The sequence below is a fragment of the Mastigoproctus giganteus genome, chromosome 12, assembly GCF_048544385.1.
Source record: "Mastigoproctus giganteus isolate SK-2022 chromosome 12, ASM4854438v1, whole genome shotgun sequence".
NCBI classification, from domain to species: domain Eukaryota; kingdom Metazoa; phylum Arthropoda; class Arachnida; order Uropygi; family Thelyphonidae; genus Mastigoproctus; species Mastigoproctus giganteus.
In genome coordinates, this window is record NC_143586.1 from 178,232,534 (window position 1) to 178,259,021 (window position 26,488).

At 39.0% G+C, this 26,488-nt stretch overlaps 1 protein-coding gene across 3 annotated transcripts in view; it reads right to left on the reverse strand.

The window, feature by feature from the left end:
* LOC150077627 (putative inactive tyrosine-protein kinase Wsck) overlaps window positions 1-26,488 on the reverse strand; it is a 359,285-nt gene that overhangs the window by 51,386 nt on the left and 281,411 nt on the right. For all 3 annotated transcript variants that reach the window (XR_016547735.1, XR_016547736.1, XM_090386934.1), the window contains exon 15: window positions 19,368-19,464. Coding sequence is in view for 1 of the 3 variants with exons in the window: in XM_090386934.1 (XP_090243060.1) it covers window positions 19,368-19,464 (97 nt within the window). In the remaining 2 variants the exon portion in view is untranslated. The remainder of the gene's footprint in view (window positions 1-19,367; window positions 19,465-26,488) is intronic.

The following is a 26,488-nucleotide window of genomic DNA, read 5'->3' on the forward strand; positions in this document are numbered from 1 at the left end:
TTACCATGGCAGCCAAAGTAGTCACGAAAAGAAGAGTATCCAACACCATGGTGGACACCAGAGCTCCAAAAACTGAGAAAGATAGTACAAGCGAAACGAAAAGAATTTCAAAAGGCAAGAAGAAATTTGGCCGGGAGCGGAATTCACAGAACTGAGAAACTGATATCGTCAACTCAGAAACCAATACACAGACAAAATCAAAAAGAGCAAAAGGGAAAGCTGGCATAACTTTGTCCAAACAACAGGAAACACTTATCCCCGGGGAGTGGCATACAAAATCACAACCAGCAGGCTCCCCAGAGGCGAAGTGACAACGGCACAACCAAAACGCGAGAGGGCACGATGACCACAACATGGAACGACTCAGTAACAAATATTCTTGCAACAATTAAACAGGAACCACCAACAGAGATGACATTGGAGAAGACAGAGATATGCCAAACAAATGTGCAATATGCAAACATCCAAAGAAAACCACCATTCACCCTTGAAGAGATACAGAAGTGACGAGCAGAACAAATTACAAGTGATGTCCAGGTTCAGATCTAATCGAACCAGAAATGATTAAAAAGACAGCCGAATATGTTCCCCAACTCCTTCTGCAACTCTATAACTACTGCTTTGCACAAGGCCACTTCCCAACTCAATGGAAAACAGCTATACTAAAATTGATACCAAAAAACCCAACAAAACCACTGGAGTTACCAACATCGTATAGACCGATAGCTCTGCTATCGACAGTTAGCAAGATTTATGAAAGGCTATTGCACAAGAGAATCAAACACTAGTACACAGAAGCAAAATCTCAGCACTCCAAAACAATATAGCTTTAAACATGGTTCTTCAACCACAAATGGGATTCTGGACCTTCTTAACAAATGCACCAGCAAGTATTTTTTAGTGATTGCAGTAGACTTTGCTGGGGCATTTGACACCCTCTGGTGGCTGAGCATCCTGGCAAGGCTCTGTGCTGCATCTTTGCCACAAAGTCTTTATGACAGCCTAAAATCCTATCTCACGAACATGAAAGTGCAGATCCTCACGTCTTATGGTAGCCTCACCCGTCTTGTCTACAGGGGGCTGCTCCCAGGGATCGGTCCTGGGGACACTCCTGCGGAACATTGTTCTAGATGACTTTCTCTGCAAGGACCTGGTGATGTGGAAGCACAGGCCTTTGCTGATGATCTTATCAACAGCAGCAGACTCAAGAGCAAACCTGGAAAAACAAGCAAACAAAGCACTCCAAACCCTAAAAGGAGTGGGCCAAAATAAACAATCTAAAAATAACACCGGAAATGACCAGCTCCGTCCTTCTTAGCGGAAAGCTTAAATTAAATATCATCATCATACATTTTTAATCCACTGCAGTATGAAGGCCTCTTCCAGCAACTTTCCAATTCCTTCTGTTTTGTGCAATGGCTATCCATTTACTACTCACAAACTCATGAATTTCATCTGTCCATCTCCGTTGCTGTCTTCCAGATTTTCTTCTAGCTCCTCTAGGGTGCCATTCTGTTATTTTCTTAGTCCATCTGTCATCATGTCTTCGGGCTATGTCCTGCCCAAGACCATTTTAGTTTTTTAGTTTTGATAAGAATACTTGAGTTTGCTGCCTAATCCATGTGTTTCTCTTCTTATCTAACAGTCTGATTCCCAATATAATTTGTTTCATTCTTCGCTGTGTAATTCTCAGCTTCTCTTCCATTCTTTTGGTGAGTGCCGAAGTTTCACTTCCATAAAGTCATGGTGGGGAGTATAAATTAAACAGGCTGCCACAAATCAAAATTGAAGCTACCACTGTCAGACTAACCAACCAGATAAAGTACCTAGGGATAATTATAGATAGCAATCTCTCATTTAAACCCGATCTAAATTACCTCAGGAAGAAAATACGCAAATACATAGGACTCATACTAAGAATAACGCGAAAGGACTGGGGACTAAACAAGAGGACCCTTTCCTTATATTATAAAGCCTTATTTATACTTGCAATTATTGACGGCTCACCCGTATGGATGACGAAGACTAGCACAGCAACAAATAGGAAAACACTACAAACAATACAAAGGAACATACTACTAACCCTCACTAGGGCAAGCAGTGCAGCTAGCACGGCACGCTTAAAGTCATTGCCGTTGCACTGCCCCTTAACTTAGAGGTAGTACGAACTGGATTAATGTATTATTACAAAAATGCAATACCAATCACAACTAACGGCTTAACTCTCAATGTTACCAATGATTGGAAGCAGGAGCAAAAAAGAATTGATGCACACCTAACTCACATTTGCAGACAAGGTGGAAAGACATCACCAATGGAGCAATAACACCCAAATTTCTTCCCCTAGTAACAAAAATGTACCCAAAAGCACCAGAATGGATCTACCCAGGCTTCAACGATACCTGATTATTAACAGTCCATGGCCCATTCGAAGATAAACTAAACGCAATGGGCATAATAGAAGATCGGAACTGTCCATGTGGCGAACCAGAGATTTGGAGTCACGTCATGCACGACTGCAACAACTATGAAGATATAAGAGCAAGTCTTTATTGTATTGTAAGTCTTTTATTGCAAGTCTTTTATTGTAAGAATTCAGTACAGCCCAATCCAGCAAGAGTCCTGACTATTGGACATTCAGGAAGAGTACACAGCACTCGGTACAAGTAAACACATAATTATAGTAAACACATACTTGCGGTACAAGTAAACACATGGGTTGTGTTAGGGTAGGTAAGAATGGGAACAGATGCATGTATACTTGTGTGTACGTCAATGCTAGGAATTTGAGGTGTTGGTCAAAACATCAAAGGCAGATATTGTTGGGATATCAGATACGTGGCATCACACAGATATAAGGAATGCAGAACTGGAATTTGGGGAGTACAATGTGTACAGGAAGGATAGACAGGAGAAAAAGGGAGGAGGGGTTATGCTATTAGTTAAGAAACACAAAATCCAAGGAAGTGCAGCCAGTCGAAATCGCTGGACAGTGCAGTGTCGAGTCAGTTTGGTGTGATATAAGCACTGGGAGATCAAAACTGAGAGGAGTGTGTTATAGGCCTAATGACTCTGATGAGTATAATAAAAAAAACTGTACAGGGAAATAGAGTGGCTAGTAAATCAGGAGTCTTATAATCATCATCATCATCAGCCATTTTCAATCCACTGCAGAATTAAGACCTCTCTAGCAACTTTCCAGTTCCTTCTGTTTTGAGCACTGGCCATCCATTTACTACCCACAAACTCATGAATTTCATCTATCCATCTCCGCCTTTGTCTTCCAGGTTTTCTTCTAGCTCCTCTTGGATACCATTCTGTTATTTTCTTGGTCCATCTGTCATCATGTCTTCGAGCTACGTGTCCTGCCCAAGACTATTTTAGTTCTTTAGTTTTGATAAGAATGTCCTTTACTTGAGTTTGTTGCCTAATCCATGTGTTTCTCTTCTTATCTAACAGTCTGATTCCCAATATGATTCGTTCCATTCTTCGCTGTGTAGTTCTCAGCTTCTCTTCCATTCTTTTGGTGAGTGCCCGAGTTTCACATCCATAAGTTATGATGGGAAGTATACATTGGTTCATTATTTTACGTTTCAGAAAACTGGGATATTGCTCTTCAGTATGTGACTATATTTCCTGAATGCTATCCATCCAAAATTTATTCTTCTCTTGACTTCCAGCCATTTATCATTATTACAGCTAATAACTTAATAAGTATATGATAAGTATATGACTCCACCTTTTCAATTCTGCTCCTCCAATCATTATTTCCCTTTCTGTGGCATACTTGTTCATCATTACTTTTGTTTTAGCCATATTCATCTTTAGTCCAAATTCCTTACTAGCTGTGCATAACTGATTAAGATTTTCCTCTAATTCTTTGGGATCGTGGCTTATGACCACAATGTCATCCTGGTTCTCCCCAGGCCTTCTAACCACGTACCTCCTAACAGGGCATGGTGCCTTTCGCAGTAAACTGAACCTTCTTGGACTTTCCGACAGCCCCCTTTGCACTTGTGGTGCCCAGGAAACCTGCGATCATTTGATGCATGACTGCCTACTATATGATGACCTCAGATCTTCTCTCATCACACAAATTCATTTCATCCCTAGAGATCAGGAGCAACATCTCCTGGAAGACCACCATTCCTACACAGCCTTTTCGAACTTTGCTCAGAGCCTCTTCACGAGGCGGAAAACCCTACCACAACCACAGAATCAGACCCAACCAGACAATGAAACGGCCTAATCAGCCATGTGTAAAGACCACTACTTGCTTCAGCATACTGCAATCCCCGTGAAGCCTTTCAACCTGCACAATAATTGTGCCTTTACAATGCAGTCTCAACATCACCTTCATCTACCATGACTGCCGCTCCGGCTTCGCCTCCCACCAAGTTGACTCACCACTGAAATGACTCCACTATCTGGACGGGACCTCTTTGTCCCAGGATTGACACTACTCGGATTTGATCCTCTTTGATTGACTCTACCAAATATATCTTCATGCAGCTCACTACTGAAATGACTTCACCACCTGGACGGGACCTGTCTGTCCCAGGACTGCACTACTCGAATCTTACCTTCTCGGACTGGACTCTGCCAACTATGACTTCACGCAGCATTGCTGCCAATGCCACGTGGCGATAGTGAACCCGTGCTCCCTTGCACGGCCCTGTTTCTCCCCTGTCCTGGCCGGGAGGAGGTGAAGGTCCCCTTGTCTCCTCCCCACCACCCCCTCTTTCCTTCTGGTGTGGCATGGGCCTGCCTCACTGATTTTGGGGTCATCTACTCTATCGACCCTATACTTCTGTCTCTCACCCCCCAGCCTTTAGTCTCCCCTCCCCCTCTAGCTTTCCAACTGGCGTTCATCCCATGTCAAAATTATCCTAGCCCTACACCCAAAATTCTAAATTCCACACTGTATAACTTAAAACTCCTTGGCCTGACCCAACCTCTAGCGCACCCCCCACCTTTTTTTTTTTTTTTTTTTTGTCCTAGCCACTGAAATCCCAGGAAATTAGGTGGCAGGACCTGCCAGAGTACTTATTTAAAAATAGTGGTGTACCTGGCTTGCCTCCACGGGGCTAAGTGTGGGCAACGTTGGGCCTCAGTAGGGGTCCAGCGGCTAAATAGCTAGATGAACAACGGTACACGACACTACATCCAACAATATCCATACACTTAAATCTCTGGCCTTTACAGTGTTCTGTAACACGTGACAATGTAGACTACACGGAAATGGGGGTAACCCCTGGTGCTGTTAGACCCTAAACACACTTTACACTTTACACTTTTTACCACAATGTCAACTGCAAATCGTAAATGGTTTAGGTACTCTCCGTTCACATTGACTCTTTTCTGAGACCAGTCTAATCTTCTGAAAGATTCCTCAAGGGAAGCAGTAAACAGCTTCGGAGATATTGTGTCTCCTTGTCGAACACTTTTCTCAATTTTAAATTTCCTACTGTCTTTGTCTAGTCTAATAAAGGAAGTAGAACTCTCATATATTTTCTTCAAAATCATAATATATGGGGTATCAATGCCTTGTCTTTCCAGTGCTCGAAACATTGCCTTATGCTGTATGGAGTCAAATGCCTTTTCATAATCCACAAATGCCAGGCATAATGGTGTTTTATATTCATTTGCTTTCTCCATTAGCTGTGATATTACGTGAAGGTGATCCATAGTTGAGGATCCTGTCCTAAAGCCAGCTTGCTCTTTCGGTTGATTCTCATCAAGTATTCTTTCTAATCTGTTAGTAATGACCCTTGTGAACAACTTGTAGATGTGGGATAACAAGCTAATTGGTCTATAATTTCCAATTTCTGATTTATCTCCTTTCTTATGCAGCAAAACTATGATTGAATTATTCCACTGCTTAGGCGTCACACCTTTTCTAATGCACTTTGTGAAGAGCCTTGCCAGTTTTTGTGTTATGTCTCTTCCTCCCAATTTTAACAACTCCACAGTAACTTCATCTTCCCCTGGGGCTTTCTGATTCTTCAATTTCTTCAATGCATGTTCTACCTCATCAGGAAGAATATTGGGTATGTTGTATGTGTTGCTACTTTGCAATCCATCTTCCCCACTGCTGGCATCATTCCCCTGCTCCTTGTATAATTCTCTATAGTAGTTTTCTGCTATTTGAATTATGCCTTCTCTGCTGTTTATAAGTATGCCATCGCTATTCTTCAGTTTCAGTATCATTTGTCTTTCTGTATTACTGCTCATGGCTGCTGATTTAAATCCTTTGTTTTCCCTTAATGCTTGTTCTACTTTTCTTGTGTTAAATCTTCTTATGTCCTCTCTGCGTCTCTTTCTAATGGCTTTGCATAACTCAGTGTACTCAATTTTCTCCCTGTCAGTGTTTATCTTGCTCTTCATTTTTCGCCTTCGGTTCATCATAACAAGTGGTTCTTGACTAATTTTTTTCTTCTTTGGATTTCTTTTTCCCTATAGGTTTCTTGGGCTTTATCACTTTCAGAAAGTTATATATTCCTTGTCGATATCTTGGTCCTCAGCAGTCTGCAGAAGCTAAAACTTGTTCTTAAGTTCCAATACATACTGCTTTTTCTCCTCTTCTGTTATCTCAAAGACCTTTGTATTATTTACTCGAGACAGTTTTTTCCTTTCCTACATCTATATCAAGTGTACATCTTACCATTCTGTGATCACTTCCAACATTTACCTTATTCAGGACAGTAACATCATTCTTCAGTAACATCAATATATCTTCTGTTAGTGAGGATGTAGTCGATTTCATTAGTAGTTAATCCATTTGGACTCTTCCATGTCCACTTTCTGTTAACCCTTTTCTTGAAAAAAAAGTGTTCATTACTGACAGTCCTTGAGATTCTGCAAATTCCACAAGTCTTTTACCTCTTTCATTTCTTTCACCAATTTAAAAATTTCCTATAGTTCCCCTTTCTGCACTGTTTTGTCTTTTTCCAACCTTAGCTTTGAAGTCTCCCATAATAATAGTGTAGTGGGTTTTCTGCTCATCTAGAAGACTCTCAATTTCGGTGTACATTTCTTCAACCTCTTCATCATCATGGCTCGATGTTGGTGCATAAATCATTATAATCTTTAGCTTGTACCTTTTAGAAACCTTGAGTATTAGTCTTGACACTCTTGGTGATTTACTTTTGAATTCCAAAATGTTGTTTTTAAAATCTTTATGGACCAGAAACCCAACTCCACCTTCACTCCTTTCACTGTTTCCATTAGTGTACAGCAGATTTCCACTTGATAAACTTATAAGTGATTCATTTCTTCTTCTTGTTTCAGCCAAACCGATGATATTCCAATTCACATTTTCTGATTCCTTTTCCAGCTCTAATATCCTGTCTTCACCTATCCATGATGAGTGATCTTACGTTATAACAGGCCAAGTTCAGTTTTCGTGCATGGCAGCCTGGTCGTACCCAGAGATTCTTAGCACCCTGTGCTTCCTCTCTGATCCTCTTGCTGCTGTAAGAGGGAGAGTGAAAGCTGCTGGGGACTGAGGGCCATTTGTTTCGTCGTGCTTTCATATGCTGGAGGGTTTGGTCTTTTCCTCTTCACGTTGACCAGGCGTCTTGAAGAGAACCACTCTACACGTTCGTTGCCACCTAAGTGACGTAACAGGGCTTACCATCGAGAAGGTATGCATGAGTGGATTTTAGGGAGGCAGGCCAACCGGACTTCTCCTAAATCTTCTGTAATAGAGAGATATTGGATCCATCAGTGTTTTAGGCTGAGTGTCTGATAACACACAGGATACCTGTTCCCCTCTAAGCCCCGAGTCTTATAATAGGGGATTTTAATTTCCCAGAGATTGACTGGAATTTGTGGGTTGGTCACTCACACACTAGCAAGGCTTTTGTGTATTTATTGGATGACTGTTTTCTACATCAGCATGTTCGGGAGGCAACTAGAGGGAGTAATACTCTTGATCCGATTATCAGTAGTGATTCTTCATGCATTAAGAATCTGCAGATAAAAGAACTACGTGGCAGTGATCAGTGTGCTCAAGTGGGATTCACTCAAAGAGGTAAATACCATCAGGGGTAAAGGGAAGGGATTTTGCTTTAGCAAAGGTGACTATTGAGGTCTGAGACAGTATTTAAATTCTATATGGTGGGACCAACTGATGATGTTATCAACAGCAAATTCAAAAGCATTCAAAGAATTAATCTTGGAAACTACTAAGCTTTACATCAAAACTTTTATTTTTTTTTTGTTAGTTGTTGGCACATTGGCTTCTGTCGCAATAATGCACCTCCCAAAGTTTTTGCATTTTACTCTGATCCAAGCCATAGGCGGGATTTGAACCCACGACCTTTGGGTTGCCGTTCGGCTACATACCAACTAAGAAATATTGTTCAAGGTTTAGGCCTAAATATATGTCAGATGAACTAATGAGACATGTGGCAGAGAAGAAAAATGCATGGGATACATATAAATTAATGGATGACATGGAAGCCTATGATAGATATAAGCTGGTCTCTAACCAAGTCAGAAAGGGGATTAGGCAGGCAAAGGCAGATTATGAGAAATCTTTGGCAAAGGATGCAAAGAAAAACAGCAAAGAGTTCTTTACGTATGTAAACTCTAGAAGGATGGGGATGAATCACATTGGTCCACGAAATATTGATGGTTCAACTGTTGATAATGCTCAGGTAGCTAACAAAGTAAATGAATATTTTGCATCTACATTTCACACATGAGGAGTTATTCAGGGAGGAGAATGCCAGAGGTGTGTTAAATTCTGGGAGTAAGCTAGATCATCTTGTAGTAACTGAGAGTAAAGTGGAGGAGAAATTGTTGAAGATAAACATAAGAACCTGGGGTGGATGGAATCTATCCAGTTCTATTAAAGGAGGCAGAAAAATAAGCAAGCAAATCCTTAGCCATAATTATGAGAGCTTCCCTGGATTGGAGATGTGCAAATGTGACTCCAATTCACAAAGGAGGATCAAAGGGCGACACAAGCAATTATAGACCTGTTAGTTTAACTTCTGTTCCAGGGAAATTAATGGAGGCACTGGTTAAATAAGCACTGCAGGATCATCTAGACAAGTCTTCAGTTATAGCTCGGACACAGCATGGTTTTGTTAAGGGGAAGTCTTGTCTGACCAATCTGATTGATACTATGATTTGGTCACAAAGGAACTGGATGCAGGGGATAACTTTGATATCATATACAGGAGGCCTTGATTTTCATTGGGGTTAGGTTCGTGGGGGGGGGAGAGACAGGTGCAAATGGAACCCTTAATATAATGGAGTCAATCGTAAATCACTGGGTTAGGTTCTGGGCATCAAAAATTTTACCCACCACTTTGCATTGATTGTTTTATTTTATTAGCATTCTTCATTGTTGTTATAATAGTCGATGAAGGCATATTCATAGGCCCTACACACATTAGGGTGGCTTTCATCAGATTCTATCCTCCGAATATTGATTTAGTATTCAATTAACTACTGTTACCAGACATGGCGTGTCTTCAAAATTAAAAACTTTATAACACGATTGGAAAAATGTGCACACGGCTATCAGAGGCTACCTGTATTTGGATCATAGAAAGGCTTTTGATACTGTTGCACATGGAAGACTGCGGCACAAATTGGAGCAGTGTGGCATTGGAGGCAAATTGCTGCTATTGATAAAGGGATGGTTGAGTGGGAGAAGGAAGAGTGGTAATCAATTACTGCTCTTCGTGGACTAATATCAATTACTACTCTTCGTGGATACTGCTCTTTGTGGACTAATGTTATTAGTGGAGTCTCTCAGGGTTCAGTGTTAGGTCCAGTGTTGTTTTCTGTATTCATATAATGATATCGATGATGGTATATCAGGCTTAATGTCCAAGTTTGCAGATGAGACGAAGGTTGGGAGGGTTGTTAAGGACACTAATGACAGTACGCTGCTGCAACAGGATCTAGAAAAGTTGAGCAGATGGGCTGAGAGGTGGCATATGAAGTTTAACATTGACAAATGTAAAGTACTACATATGGGAAGCAGTAACCCCAGAGTAACTTATCAACTCTGTGGTACTACACTGACTGTGGTAGAGAACGAAAAGGACCTGGAGGTAATTGTGCAGGCAGATTGAAGTTTTCTGAGCAGTGCAGATGGCCTGCAAGTGTAGTTCAAGGTGTCTTGTCAATGATATACAGGATATTTCTAGCAGGGATAAGGAGGTGATTATCTCCTTGTATAAGGTAATAGTAAAGCCACACCTTGAGTATTGCATACGGGTCTGGAGGCCTCATTTTAAGTAGGATGTAGAGCTGCTGGAACGAGTACAGAGAAGGGCGACAAGATTAGTGAATGGAACAAAGAGTTGCTCTTTCAAAAAAAAAAAAAAAAAAAAAAGACCTAAGTTTTGCAGATTAGTGTCTGGAAACTAGGCACCTGTGAGGTGATCTGACTGAAGTGTACAAAGCGTTGAATGGTTTGAGCATGCTCAATGCTGATGGGATTTTTCCTCTTTCTCAGAATAATCACCTGAGAGGGCATAAATTCAAATTGAGGAAAGACAGATGTAGGATATATGTGTGGGAATTTGCCTTTAGCCAGTGGATAGTTGATTGCTGGAACAGACTTCCATCTTCTGTTGTGGAAGTTGATAGCCTAAATAAATTTAAGGCCGAGCTGGACAGGTATTTGTAACGAACGGAGGGGTGAAATGGAACATTTTTTTTTTGGCTGATGCTGCATAAACTTGCTTTCTTGCATTGTATGCCTCTACTAATGCTAACTTGCCTGGTTAGATCGGCAAAAGGGCATCCATATGAAAAGACTTCATATATGTGGGTTGTAGAGCTTGGAAACTAGGCACCTTAGAGGAGATTTGACTGAGGTGTTTAAGACTCTGAGGGGGCTAAGTAAAATGAATGATGACGAAATTTTCACGGTTAAAAATGATTCTAGAACTAGGGCCATAATTTCAAGTTACAGGGGGAAATGTTTAGACTATATATTATAGCCAGCAAGTTATAAATTACTGGAAAAAGTTACCTACATGGGTGGTAGAGGCTGACAGTTTAATTACCATGCGTTTCCCTCCCCAATTACCTAGGGAGGATGGAAATGCATAGGCTGGCTATTTCCTTTTCTCTTATTATTATTATTATTTTTTTAAAATTTTCTTATTATTGTTATTTTATCTGTTTATTTATTATTATTTTTTGGCTGGTAGAGCATAAGCCATAGCCTTTTTTTCACATGTGGCCACAGATTTAAATTTGAGTGCTATTTTTCTCTTTCAGTGCCAGAAACTTTGGGGAAGCAAATGATGTTGCAGAAATGTTAGGAAAATGTTTCCCCAAGAGCACTGGCTATTTCAGTTGAATCTGTAATAGTATACATTATATTCCACGATGGATGAAGGGGTGTGATATACATTTTCAAGATTTTGTCTCAGACCACCTTACATATATACATGATCCATGCACTTTTAAATCTCTGGTCTTTACAGTGAATTGTTACACCCACAATGAAAGCAACGTGGAGATGGGGAAAACCTCTGGTGCCATTTGACAATAAATACACTTTACACTTACCACCTTAAGCCCGGCTGACTGGATAAAGTGGAGCCAAGATTACTTCTGATTATGATGGCAAATGTAATGTGCTTTTGTAAATGCATATTCAAATGCTAGAAGATTAAACGTGGTAGGATGCTTTGGAACATCTTCAAAAGTTTTTTGAGCAGTTTTTACTGCTGTACAGTATGCATTCATCACAGTGTGGGAAATGATGGAAACTAGGTAGATGTTTTTGGGATTGCAACTGCAGTTGCATGGACAATATTTTCTAATGTAATGTACATTGCTGCATCAATGATGAGCTCCTGACTGACTGCTGTGATGCATTTAGTTCCCATATTTAGAAGTGAGAAGTCATTGTCAGTAAGAATACCCCCCCCCCCCGTTGAATACTTCCACTGCTTGGGGAGTCCATTTGGCATGGTCCTTACATCAAATTAATCAGGCCTTTTTCATTTTTTGTGAGAGGAGGGACTTCTTAGTACGACGGGCTACAAGTCCATTTTTGAAGAGGCATCTTCTGATTGTTACTGCACTTGCTACCATTTCTGTATATTCTTCCCATTCTCTTTTCAGCTCAGACAAATAAGCTTTACTGTTTTTAAGGCATAAACACTTCAAAACGTGGTCCTGTTTTGGCGTAGAGACTCGTTTGCGTCCGGTTCCTTTTTTCCTATCAGCAGAACCAGTATTCGTGAGTTTGGAAAGAAATCTACTCACTGTGAACTGATCACAAGACACTCTATAAGCAATATGAAGGGAAGAATATCCTTCCTCATGTAAAGCAACAATAGCACTCTTTGTGGCGTCAACTGCAGTAACTCGCCATCCTGACAAGGAATGACTGCAAATCTTGGAGAGGCGTACTTATATAGCTGAAAGTAACAGCTGATGCAATATTATGTTATCATCTATGTATGTCAATCTTATCTGATGAAATCTATAAGAAATACTGCCATATACTTACATTATTCGGACGACAATTACAATTTTAAGGAGTGATGCACTTTCTTTGAACACCAGTGTATATTCCTTTCAGACAAAGGTTGTGCAAGGTGGGGGGTCATCTTCTTCATCATCATCATTGCCAAAATGCCCACTCATTGATTACTCATTATTGGCTTGGCACTCGTTGGTTTATTGCACAAGGAGTCATTTTCTTCAGAAATGCTTCAAGAGGCATTTGTTTCCAAGATATCCTTCTCTTTTCTTTATAAATTTCAATAGCATGCATAAGTATTTTTTAATGGAAAGCACAAATTGCAACTAACACGATTTGTACGGGGTAAAAGCTTACGAAGCTAAAAAAAAAAAAAAAAAAAAAAAAGAGGAATGAAGAGAAGATTCTGAAGATTCTGATTATTTATGTTTCTTATACGATTGAAGATTTCAGTAAAGGGCAAATACATTTCACCATAATAACGTAAAAATCCACACAATTCCAGCTATCGGTATTTTCACAAATGCAATAACATCGAGTTTACTACCTGTTTATAATTGCTTGCAGTAACAGAAAAGCCAAATAAACCGGAAAGTGCAAATCGTTTTATGGTCGTAACCTCTAGAAATGTGTTTTAGAAAAATATCACAAAGCCGTTCAAAATTGGTTCTTATAATATAAGATAACGATGAAAGTGTAGTGTGTTTAATGATTTGAATTGGTAACTAATACAATTTACACTATAAAAACTACCTTTTAGGGAGTTATATACCGAAAATTTGAACTTCCGAGGCTGTGGAATTACCAAAAATACAATATGTTATTGGGTTCACATTACGATATTTTCGTGATACGATAGTAACGGATTAATATCGTACAGCGGGGTACATTGTATTGTACAGCTACACGCCTAGTTTGAAATGCGGTATTTATGAATGTTTAACATTCAGTTTTTGCAATTAATGTTCATATTTTCAATTTTGTTGATACTTGAAAAAAAAAAAAAAACTCTTAAACCCAGGAACTCATAAAGCGAAAACTCTCAAAGCAAGAATATTGTGTTTAGCACTGGAAGCTACATCTGAGGAAACACATGAGGCTTCTACAAAGGGTTCAAAGAAAAGCAACCAATACCGGTGTTTGTGCTAACCCATATTCTTATGAAGAGTGACTGAGAATTTATTGGAAATATTATATATAACCTTAATATATTATAAGGGTGTTGTGCACCTGTGGTATGCCATGTCAGGCAGATAATTGGTGCCAAGTATACTGAACAACAAATTTTGGGTAATATCTTGTTACAGGCATGAAAGTAAGTTTACTGTATAGATTTTGGGGTGCTAAACATGGAAATAGTGCTTAAAATGGCAGATTGGCTCTTGTTTTCGACAAAATTAGTTTTTTATATTTACTCAAGGTATTTTTTATTTATATGGCATTAAGATGTAGCTACGAACATACCTGTATCAAATACAGGACCTTTTCACCTTTCACTGTATTCAGCTTCAGGTACATCCCTTTTCATCATCTAACATGATGGAACTCCATTTGCTTTTGTATCTTTGTTCCATCACTGCAATGTCTTGATGGAAGTGCTCATCATGTTTGTCACTGACAGTGCCAGTTTGGTAGGAAGAAATCCAGGTGCAAGTGCAAGGAATGCATCTTCAATGACAGGCTGCACTCCAGTTTTTCATAAGAAGTAATGAGATCTTTCACAAGCTGCCTGTAGTTGTCAGCTTTAACATTTCCTAGAAAACCAGTCAAAACATTTCAAAGGCTTCCCACACTGATTTCTTGCCATTAAGGACACATTCAAACTGTTTGTCTTTGAAAAGTTGCCTTATTTGTGGACCAATTAAAATGCCTGCCTTAATCTTCTCTGTACTGGGAATTTCTCTTGCATGTGAATGCAGGACCATTCACTTCTAAAGCCTTCACGGAATTTTTCATGAGCCCCAGTTTCATGTGGAGTGGTGGAAGCAAAACCTTATTTGGGTCTACCAAATAGAGGTTCAAATGCTACGTTCTTCATTCCATGTGTTAATGATTTTCGTCGAGGCCAAATCCTCTTCTCATAGTGCATATACTGTGTTCAAGTATGGAGACAGCACCTAAAGAAAGACATTATGCTTGTTGAAAAGGATCCAAAGATGGGTAACTCGCCTGGTGAGATAAGCAAAAGGGTGTCCATATGAGGAAAGACTTCAAATATGTGGGTTGCAGAGTTTAGAAACTGGGCACCTTAGAGAAGACATGATTGAGGTGTTTAAGGCTCTGAGAGGTGAAAGTAAAATGAATGAGGGCAAAATTTTCATAGTTATAAATTATTCGAAAACAAGGGGCCATAATTTCAAGTTACAGGGAGAGATGTTTAGACTGGATCGCAGGAAGTTTTATTTTAGCCAGCTATTTACAAATTACTGGACTAAGTTACCTACATGGGTGGTAGAGGCTGACAGTTTGGGGAAATACAAAGGTTAGCTGGATAATTACTTATAGGAGGAGGAAAACGTATAGGGCTGTGTTAGAGTAACTAAGAATAGAAACAGGTGCATGTATACTTCCATGTACACCAATACTAGGAGTATAGTTAATAAATTTGATGAGCTTGAAGTGCTAGTCAAGACATCAAAGACAGATATTGTTGGGATATCAGAGACATGGTGTCACACAGACATAAGCAGTGCAGAACTGGGATTTGGGGAGTACAATGTGTACAGAAAGGATAGACAGGACAGAAAGAGAGGAGGGGGTTATGCCGTTAGTTAAGAAACACAAAATCTAAGAATGTGCATTCAATTGATGTTAGTGGGCAATGCAATGCTGAGTCCATTTGGTGTGACAAAAGCACTGGGAAAGGAAAAATGAGTAGGTGTGTGTTATAGGCCAAATGAATCTGATGAGTATAACGAGCAATTGTGCAGAGAAATAGAGTGGGCCACTAAATCAGAGTGTCTTATAATGGGGGATTTTAATTTCCTAGAGATTGACTGGAATTTGTGGGTTGGTCACTCGCACGCTAGCAAGGTTTTTGTGGATTTATTGGATGATTATTTTCTACAGCAGCATGTTCAGGAGGCAACTAGAGGGAGTAATACTCTTGATCTGATTATCAGTAGTGATTCTTCATGCATCAAGATTCTGCAGATAAAGGAACCATTAGGTGGCAGTGATCACAGTGGGCTAAAGTGGGATTTACTCAAAGAGGTAACTACCATCAAGGGTAAAGGGAAGGGCTTTTGCTTTCGTAAAGGTGACTACGGCGGTCTGAGAGAGTATTTAAATTCTATACGGTGGGACCAACTGATGATGTTACCAACAGCAAATTCAAAATGGGAGGCATTCCAAGAATTAATCTTGGAAGCTACTAGGCTTTTCATTGGAAGCTACTAGGCTTTTCATACTAACAAAGAAATATTGTTCAAGATTTAGGCCTAAATGGATGTCATATGAAATAATTAGATAACAAAATTATCAGAGAAGAAAAATGCATGGGATACATATAAATTAACATGTGACACAGAAAGTCTAGGATAGATATAAGCTGGTCTGTAATCAAGTTACAAAGGAGGTTATGCAGGCAAAGGCAGATTACGAGAAATCTTTGGCAAAGGATGCAAAGAAAAACAGCAAAAAGTTCTTTACTTATGTAAACTCTAGAAGGAAGGGGATAAATCAAATTGGTCCACTTGATATCGATGGTTCAACTGTTGATGATCCTGCTCAGGTAGCTAACAAACTAAATGAATATTTTGCATCGACATTCACACATGATGAGTTATTCAGCGAGGGGAATGCCAGAGGTGTATTCAACTCTGGCAGTTAGCAAGATAATCTTGTAATAACTGAGAGTAAAGTGGAGGAGAAACTGTTGAAGATAAACATAAGAAAAGCACCTGGGGTGGATGGAATCTATCCAGTTATATTAAAGGAGGCGGCAAAGGAAGTAAGCATACACTTAGCATAATTATGAGAGCTTCCCTGGACTCAGGGGAGGTACCCATGGACTGGAGATGTGCAAATGTGACCCCAATCCATAAAGGAGGATCAAAGGCTGATACAAGTAATTATAGACCTGTGAGTTTAACTTCTGTTCCAGTGAAATTAATGGAGGCACTGATTAAAGAAACATTGCAGGATCATCTAGACAAGACTTCAGTTATAGCTCGGACACAGCATAGGTTTGTTAAGGGGAAGTCTTGTCTGACTAATTTGATTGGATACTATGATGTAGTCACAAAGGAACTGGATGCAAAGAATAACTTTGATATCATATATTTGGATCTTAGAACGGCTTTTGATACTGTTGCACATGGAAGACTGCTGCACATATTGGAGCAGTGCGGCATTGGAGGCAAATTTCTGCTATGGATAAAGGAATGGTTGAGTGGGAGAAGACAGAGTGGCAATCAATAGGCACTGCTCTTTGTGGACTAATGTTATTAGTGGAATCCCTCAGGGTTCAGTGTTGGGTCCATTGTTGTTTTCTGTATTTATAAATGATATCGATGATGGTATATCAGGCTTAATGTCCAAGTTTGCAGACGATACGAAGGTTGGCAGGGTTGTTAATGACACTAATGACAATACACTGCTTCAACAGGATCTAGAAAAATTGAGCAGATGGGCTGAGAGGTGGCAAATGAAGGTTATCATTGACAAATGTAAAATACTACATATGGGAAGCAATAATCCCAGAATAACGTATCAACTCTGTGGTACCACACAGACAGTAGTAGAGAATGAAAAGGACCTGGGGATAATTGTGCAGGCAGATATGCAAGTTTTTTGAGCAGTGCAGACGGTCTGCAAGAGTAGCTCATGGAGTCTTGTCAATGATATACAGGAATTTTTCCAGCAGGGATAAGGAGGTGATTATCCCCTTGTATAAGGCAATGGTCAGGCCGCACACCTTGATTACTATATACAGGTCTGGAGGCCTCATTTTAAGAAGGATGTAGAGCTGTTGGAACGAGTACAGAGAAGGGCAACAGGATTAGTGAACAGAACAAAGGGTTGCTCTTACGAAGAAAAGCTTTCCACTGTAAGTTTTCCAAATTACAGTGTCTGGAGACTAGGCACCTGCGAGGTGATCTGATTGAGATGTACCTGAATGGTCTGAGCATGCTCAATGCTGCTGGGATTCTTCTTCTTGCTGAGAATTATCGCCTGAGAGGTCATAAATTCAAATTGAGGAAAGACGGTTGTAGGATAGATGTGTGGAAGTTTGCCTTTAGCCAGCAGGTGGTTGATTGCTGGAACAAACTTCCATCTGTCATTATAGAAGTCCTCAAACTGCTCTAGCTACCCCTGAATACAAAATATTTGCACAGTTCATACTTTTGACACTATCACTTTTACTTTTTTCTTAAAAAAATAAAAAATTAAAAATAATAATTTTTTGCCTTCAGCACTACTGCACTGAATACTCCTTGATAGCTTAAATAGATTTAGGGCAGTCTAGTTCTGCCTTAAATAGATTTAAGGCAGAACTAGACAAACATTTGGAGTGACTGGATGGGTGAAATAAGTTTTTTTTTTTTTTTTTTTTTTTTGGCTGATGCTATATAAGCTTGCTTTCTTCCATCATATGCTAATGCTAACAGTTTTTTTTTTACAGATTTAGGGGTCCTACTAACCCTTTCAAACCCTTCTGAATAAAGAAGGGCGACATTTTCCCTATAGGTTTCCCTCCTATGGAATGGACTACTAATATTGTTTTTAATCAAATAATATCACTGATAAGGCAAATTTTGTTTTCATTAAACATTTAAAGGTAGTGTTAAACATTTCAGAGCTATTTGGCTTCTCATCCAAAACAGGTAGCTTCAAACTAAATGAGCCACCAAGCAGTGTGGAAGAAAAACATCAGCAACCCCTATCACTGTACGGTATTGGCCCAAGGTAAGTTGATAAAGAAGTAGGGTACTATTTCAAAGAAGGTACTGAAATACTTTGAAACAAGAATGCTATTTGGTGGTGTTTTTCCTGGTATGGTAATGTACTTTTTGCTATCTTTACTGAAATAGTACCTAGTTTCTCTACTAATTCAATGCTAGTTTTCTATTTTGCTTTCGGTTCAGTTTCTCCTGACTATCAATACTGTATAACTCCACTACTGCATTGAATACTCCTATACCCAAAATGGTTGTGCCATCTGCAGCAAAGTTTTTGTTGTTACTGAGATGATATATCATTATGTTGTATATCATTATGATGATATATCATACACTCCAATACAACAGTTACTGAGCAGTATTATTTTGATGCTTAAGAACCTGCAACTACATATCTGCTGGGAATGTCCTATCATCCATACAGGTGGTTAAATGCTCTGCTGCAACAATGCATATCTTCAAGCTGCTCTAGCTACCCCTGAATACAAAATATTTGCATAGTTCATACTTTTGACACTATGACTTTTACTTTTTTCTTAAAAAAATAAAAAATTAAAAATAATAAATTTTTGCCTTCAGAACACAAAGATCAGAATTTCACAAGTTTTTGGAAAAGTTGGGATAGGTGCATTACTTCAAATGGGGGACTTTTCATAAAGAATCATTAAAATTCGGATGTAGATTAAGATAATTAATAGTTGAAACAATTGTGAACAGTTAAAAGCTTATTTCTAATATATGACTACTGATACTTCAAAATTGTTACAATAATTATAGCAAATGGAAAGATCATTAAATTTTATTCTTGCTTATAAATCTTGTTAAATATTTTCAAGGATCTTATCCAACACAGACTAGATCTAAAATAGTTCATTTTCTTAAAAAGGACAGTGTCATCAAAAATACTGTATGAAATGGGTGTGTTATCTCTGGTATTATGAACTATGAATTATTTTCAACAATTAAATAGCAATCTTTACATTACTTACAGCTCATCTGACACGCCTCTCGGTTGTGGTAACCTCATCCCCCCTAATACTCGAGATGGGACCTCTTTAGTAGATACGGAAACATAAGGTGTACCACCTGTTATTGTTAAATAGAGAAAATTAAAATTATTCAAATGTATAAGGCAAAAGTATAATAAATAATTATATAAACAGGATTCCAAAATAAATATATTCAGATTTATTCATTTATATACACTGTGCTGCCACTTTATTAGGTACACCTACCTAGTAGCGTATTGAGCCTCCTTTAGCCTTCAAAACAGCCTGAATTCGTCTAGGCATGGATTGAACAAGATGCTGAAAACATTGTGCAGGAATGGAGTATCATGCAGACATGAGTGTGTCACGCAGTTCCTTGAGATTCGATGGAGGTGTAGGCCTGCAGCGAACAGCCCTTTCCAGCTCATCCCAAAGATGTTCAATAGGATTGAGATCCGGGAAACCGAGTGGGCCACTGCAGCAAAGAAAAGTCATTGTCATGTTCCTGGAACCATTCCATAGTGATTCGGGTTTTGTGCACTGGTTCATTATCCTGCTGGAAGTAACCATCTGACTGAGGATAAACTGTCAACATGAATGGATGCACTTGATCAGCAACGATGTGGCATTCAGACATGAATCTATGGGTATCAATGGACCCAACATGTGACAAGAAAACATTCCCCACACCATAACACTGCCCCCATCACCTTGCACAGTAGTCATCAGACATGACGGATCCATGGATTCATGTTGTTTTCGCCAAATTCTGAGCCTTCCATCAACATGATGCACCAGGAACTTTGACTCGTCAGACCAAGCGTTTTCCAATCCTCGAATGTCCAAGTGCTGGTGTTGCTGTGCCAACAGGAGGTGTGCTCTCTTGTTCTTCATTGATAACAAAGGTACGCGATGTGGCCATCGGCTGTTTTAGCCCATTTGCGACAAAGTGCGACTAGTGGTCCATTGCTATATTTTGTTCTGCACACCAAGGTTGTATTCTGACGTGATGTGCAACGTAGTGGCCTGTCTGTTTGCTTGCACAATTTTAGCCATCCTCCTCTGACCTCTCTCATCAAGTGATTTTCTTCCACAGGAGTGCCATTGAGAGGATGTTTTCTGTTCATTGCACCATTCTCGATACACCCTTGAAACTGTGGTGCATGAAGAGTGCAGCAGAACTGCTGTTTCAGAGATGCTTTGCAAGTCTTGCACCTACTACCATGCCACATTCGAAGTCTGTTAGATAAACCCTTTTCCCCATTCTTGCTAAGGTCTATATGCTTAACTGATACTAGAAAGGTTGTTCTGCTGCATTTATATCCAGAACTGTGGTCATGTGATGCAACGTTGTGGGACATACCATTTGTGTGCACAGCAAGGGTGTACCTAATAAAGTGGCAGCACAGTGTATGTGTAGTTCAATCAAAAGCCTCTGAGATGTTATTTACTACAAAAGATATGGAGAAGCTAGAGGAGTAAGACAATGAACAAGCACAGAAAAAGAGTCACTACATTACTGGTTCAAACTTCTTCCTGCTGCATCAAACCGGTAGCAAGCAGGGTGTGTGTTCAGACAAATCCGAAGTTTGGCACATTCCGCTCAACACATCTATAATTAGACCTCAGTTGCCATCATCTGGATTCAGGAAGAAACACTGAACATTGTATTGGTTTTTACTAAAATGCACTATTTTTTTAATCTAAATTGAAAATTACAGTATTCAAAAAAATTAATGCTAAGTTAGTGCTTAAAATACATGAAGTCAATACAATACAGGAAAAAAACCAGTACAACACTGATGTTTAATCCCTTCCTGGAACATATTTTTCCTGAAAATGTGTCATAACGAATCGACTTTTTTATTTTACATCTTAAAAGTTTGTGCTTTTTATAAATTTTTTAGTAGAAAATACATGGGAGTAATTATTAACCCATTTGGGCTATCCCGAGTTATCTTGTGTATAGCAAAAAGTGTGCAAATTGTACAGAAAAACACCCCCAAAAAATGCAAACTTACTTTATTCCCTGAAAGACAAATTGAATTCCATAAAAAAAAAAGCGGCATTTCATGAAAATGCAAACAGCAATTTTACTTGGTGTGGTAGGTCTTGAAGCAAGCATTGATGCAAAGGCCAATTTCAAATGTTCACACATGTAGCGTGTTTCCTTTCGAATTTTCTTGCCATTCTGTTCCGTTTTTTTAAGCATACCCAACAAGTTCTAGTTGGAAAGTTCTCAGTTGGTGGAATATCATTGGGGTAATGGGCTGGTGAATAACGAGTTAGGTGGGATATTGAGGACGGTCTTCCCTTTCTAACTGGTGGAATATGCAGGTGATATTTCTTGATAAGTTCATCAATGAGGTGCAATCTGAAATTCAAGGGTGATGAATTTCAGATGGCCAAAAAGAGCTTTTTGGCCATCTGAAATCGTGCCTTGCAACTTACTTTATTCCCTGAAAAACAAATTGAATTCCATAAAAAAAAAGGCATTCCATAAAAAAAATGGCATTTCATGAAAAACAAACAGCAATTTTACTTGGTGTGGTAGGTCTTGAAGCAAGCATTGATGCAAAGGCCAATTTCAAATGTTCACACATGTAGCGTGTTTCCTTTCGAATTTTCTTGCCATTCTGTTCCGTTTTTTTAAGCATACCCAACAAGTTCTAGTTGGAAAGTTCTCAGTTGGTGGAATATCATTGGGGTAATGGGCTGGTGAATAACGAGTTAGGTGGGATATTGAGGACGGTCTTCCCTTTCTAACTGGTGGAATATGCAGGTGATATTTCTTGATAAGTTCATCAATGAGGTGCAATCTGAAATTCAAGGGTGATGAATTTCAGATGGCCAAAAAGAGCTTTTTGGCCATCTGAAATCGTGCCTTGCAACTTACTTTATTCCCTGAAAAACAAATTGAATTCCATAAAAAAAAAGGCATTCCATAAAAAAAATGGCATTTCATGAAAAACAAACAGCAATTTTACTTGGTGTGGTAGTTCTTGAAGCAAGGAGTGATGCAAAGGCCAATTTCAAATGTTCACACATGTAGCATGTTTCCTTTCGAATTTTCTTGCCATCTCTGTTCCGTTTTTTTAAGCATACCCAACACCCAACAAGTTCTAGTTGGAAAGTTCTTCTCAGTTGGTGGAATATCAATGGGGTAATGGCCTGGTGAATAACGAGTTAGGTGGGATGTTGAGGACAGTCTTCCCTTTCTAACTGGTGGAATATGCAGGTGATATTTCTTGATAAGTTCATCAATCAGGTCCAATCTGAAATTCTTGTGTATATCTGAAATTCAAGGGTGAAAGAGCATTTTGGCCATCTGAAATCATGCCTTTATGCAGTAGAAATGAATTCCACACAGCTAGGTCCATTAGGTGAAAGAAAACCTTTCTGTAGTATTTTTTAATCAGTTTCCTGGGCAGGGATAGTTGGCCAAATGCTGGTCAACTTTATATACACCTCCCATGGAAAAGTTATAGTCACAAGTTATAGTTATACTCACTACTCCTGTTTGAGTTTCTTTTTCTTCCTGAAGATTATGGACTATAGATAACAACATTACATCTTTTTTTATCTTTCCAATGTAAAGCCATGACTTTCCTTCTTTGAAAAGCAACAGCCTCTTGTCTTTTCAGCTTTTCCTTCTTCAGCATTTTGAGCATTTCCTTTCTGTTTAGACTCACTGTTTTTTTTTTTTTTTTTTTATGTAAACCCCAAACACGAGAGGTATCAGAACCTATAGTGCTTAGTACCGTGCTTGGGTTGGAGGTTGAGAAGAAAAAAAGAAGATATTTGTTGACATTGGACTTGAACTTCTGTAGACTGTAATTTTGAGGAAATATGTATGAAGGAAGGTTGTTCCAGAAAATGGCAGTTGAATGAACGAATGAGGAAGATGAAAAGTTGGTTCTGCGAGTTTGAACTTGGACAGTAAATGTATGTTGGCTAGTGGCGGCATGTGTTCGGACTGTTTTGAAAGAGAGAGTGGGAATTATAGAAGCCAAATCAGAAGAACAGTGCCCATGGAAGTATCTGCAGAAGAGGCATGCAGCAGAAACAGTATGTCTATGAGACAGAGTGGAGAGACTGTTAGAGATGATTCACTAATTAACCTAACTGTCCTCTTCTGAATGGAATCAAGAAGCCTGAGAGAGGTTTTGGGGGCACCACCATCCCAGATGTGGGAACAATATTCCATTGCAGGGCAGATTTGCGATTTATACAGAGTGAGCAACTGTTTGGAAGAAAAGTAATGCCGAGGGCGAAAGAGAAAACCAAGTTTTTTTAGATGCAGAGAAAGCAATATTTGTAATGTGCTTGTGCCAAGAGAGATTAGAAGTCAGGGTAATCCCACAGAAGATATATCATTTTGCCTAGAAATCGGAGTGTCACTAAATAGAATAGAATCTTTAATTGCAGCAATGATAGACATACAATTAGTCCCGTCACGGCATGGTGGTGCCAGGGGTTAAGCATAGGAGCATGTTTAACTCCTATGCTTAAAGATAAGCATAGGAGCAGAAGAATCCTTTTTGTGAGATATAAGACAAGACTGAGTTTTAGAAGGGTTGAAATCAACTAAGTTGTCTTTGCCACACAATTACCTGAAGATCGGTATTTAAGGAATTGGTAGCAGCTTTTCGAGAAGTTGAAGCTGATTGAGCAGGGCAAGATTTCTCAAAATGGAAAGTGGAATGCAATGTGCTATCATCGGCAAAACTATGGATAGGATTTCCAGTCAATGGAAGGTCATTAATATACAAGAGGAAAAGAGTCAGGGAAAAAAACTGTACCATAAACATCAGTTTTCTTTGTGATGAGAATATCAGTTAATTGGGGACTGGTATCATCATCATCAGCCATTTTCAATCCCCTGCAGGATGAAGGCCTCTCCAGCAACTTTCCAGTTCCTTCTGTTTTGTGCAATGGCCCTCCATTAACTACCCACAAAGTCATGAATTTCATCTGTCCATCTCTGCCGTTGTCTTTCAGGTTTTCTTCTAGCTCCTCTTGGGTACCATTCTGTTATTTTCTTAGCAAATTTGTCATCATGTGTTCTAGTTATGTGTCCAAGACCATTTCAGTTCTTTAGTTCTGAAAAGAATGTCCTTTACTTGAGTTTGCTGCCTAATCCATGTGTTTCTCTTCTTATCTAACAGTCTGATTCCCAAAATAATTTGTTCCATTCATCGCTGTGTAGTTCTCAGCTTCTCTTACATTCTTTTGGCGAGTGCCCAAGTTTCACTTCCATAAGTCATGGTGGGGAGTATACATTGGTTCATTATTTTACGTTTCAGATAAACTGGGATATTGCCCTTCAGTACGAGACTATATTTCCTGAATGCCATCCATTCAAAATTTATTCTTCTCTTGACTTCCAGCAATTTATCATTATTACAGCTAATAACTTGTCCCAGATAAGTATATGACTCCACCTTTTCAATTACTGCCCCTTCAATTATTATATCTCTTTCTGTGGCATACTTGTTCATCATTACTTTTGTTTTAGCCATATTCATCTTTAGTCCAAAATCCTTATTAACTGTGCATAACTGATTAAGATTTTTCTCTACTTCTTTGGGATCGTGGCTTATGATTACAATGTCATCTGCAAATCGTAAATGGTTTAGGTACTCTCCGCTCACATTGACTCCTTTCTGCAACCAGTCTAATCTACTGAAAGTTTCCTCAAGGGCAGCAGTAAACAGCTTCAGAGATAGTGTCCCCTTGTCGAACTCCTTTCTCGATTTTAAATTTGCTACTGTCTTTGTCTAGTCTAATAAAGGAGGTAGCACTCTCATATATTTTCTTCAAAATCATAATATATGGGGTATCTATGCCTTGTCTTTCCAGTGCCCGAAAAATTGCCTTATGCTCCATACAGCATAAGGCAAAGTCAAATGCCTTTTCATAATCCACATAAGTGTTTTATATTCATTTGGCATAATATATTATAGGCATAATAGTGTTTTATATTCATTTGCTTTCTCCATTAGCTGTGATATTACGTGAAGGTCATCCACAGTTGAGAATCCTGTCCTAAAGCCAGCTTGCTCTTTCAGTTGATTCTCATATCAAGTATTTATTCTAATCTGTTAGTAATGAACCTTGTGAACAACTTGGATGTGGGATAACAAGCTAACTGGTCTATAATTTCCAATTTCTGATTTATCTCCTTTCTTATGCAGCAAAACTATGATTGCATTATTCCACTGCTTAGGCTTCACACCTTTTCTAATGCACTTTGTGAAGAGCCTTGCCAGTTTTTGTGTTATGTCTTTTCCTCCCAATTTTAACAACTCTACAGCAACTTAATCTTCCCCCGGGGCTTTCTGATTTTTCATTTTCTTCAATACATGTTCTATCTCATCAGCAAGAATATCGGGTATGTCGTATGTGTTGCTAATTTGCGATCCATCTTCCCCACTGCTGGCATCATTCCATCACTCCTTGTATAATTCTCTATAGTAGTCTTCTGCTATTTATAAGTACATCATCGCTATTCTTCAGTTTCAGTATCATTTGTCTTTCTGTATTACTGCTCATGGCTGTTGAGTTAAATCTTCTTATGTCCTTTCTGAGTCTCTTTTTAATGGCTTTGCATAATTCAGTATACTCAATTTTCTCCTTGTCAGCATTTATCTTGCTCTTCATTTGTCGCCTTCAGTTCATCATAACAAGTGTTTCTTGACTAATTTTTTCTTTTTTGAATTTCTTTTTCCCTATAGGTTTCTTGGGCTTTATCACTTTCAGAAAGTTGTAATTTTCCTCGTTGATATCTTGGTTCTGAGCAGTCTGCAGAAGCTCAAACTTGTTCTTAAGTTCCAGTACATACTGCTTTTTCTCCACTTCTGTTATCTCAAAGACCTTTGTATTATTTACTTAAGTCAGTTTTTTTCTTTCCTTCCCTACATCTATATCAAGTGTACATCTTACCATTCTGTGATCACTTCCAACACATACCTTATTCAGGATGGTAACATCATTCATGATATATCTTCTGTTAGTGAGGATGAAGTCGATTTCATTAGTTGTTTTTCCATTTCGACTCTTCCATGTCCACTTTCTGTTCACCCTTTTCTTGAAAAAAGTGTTCATTACTGACAATCCTC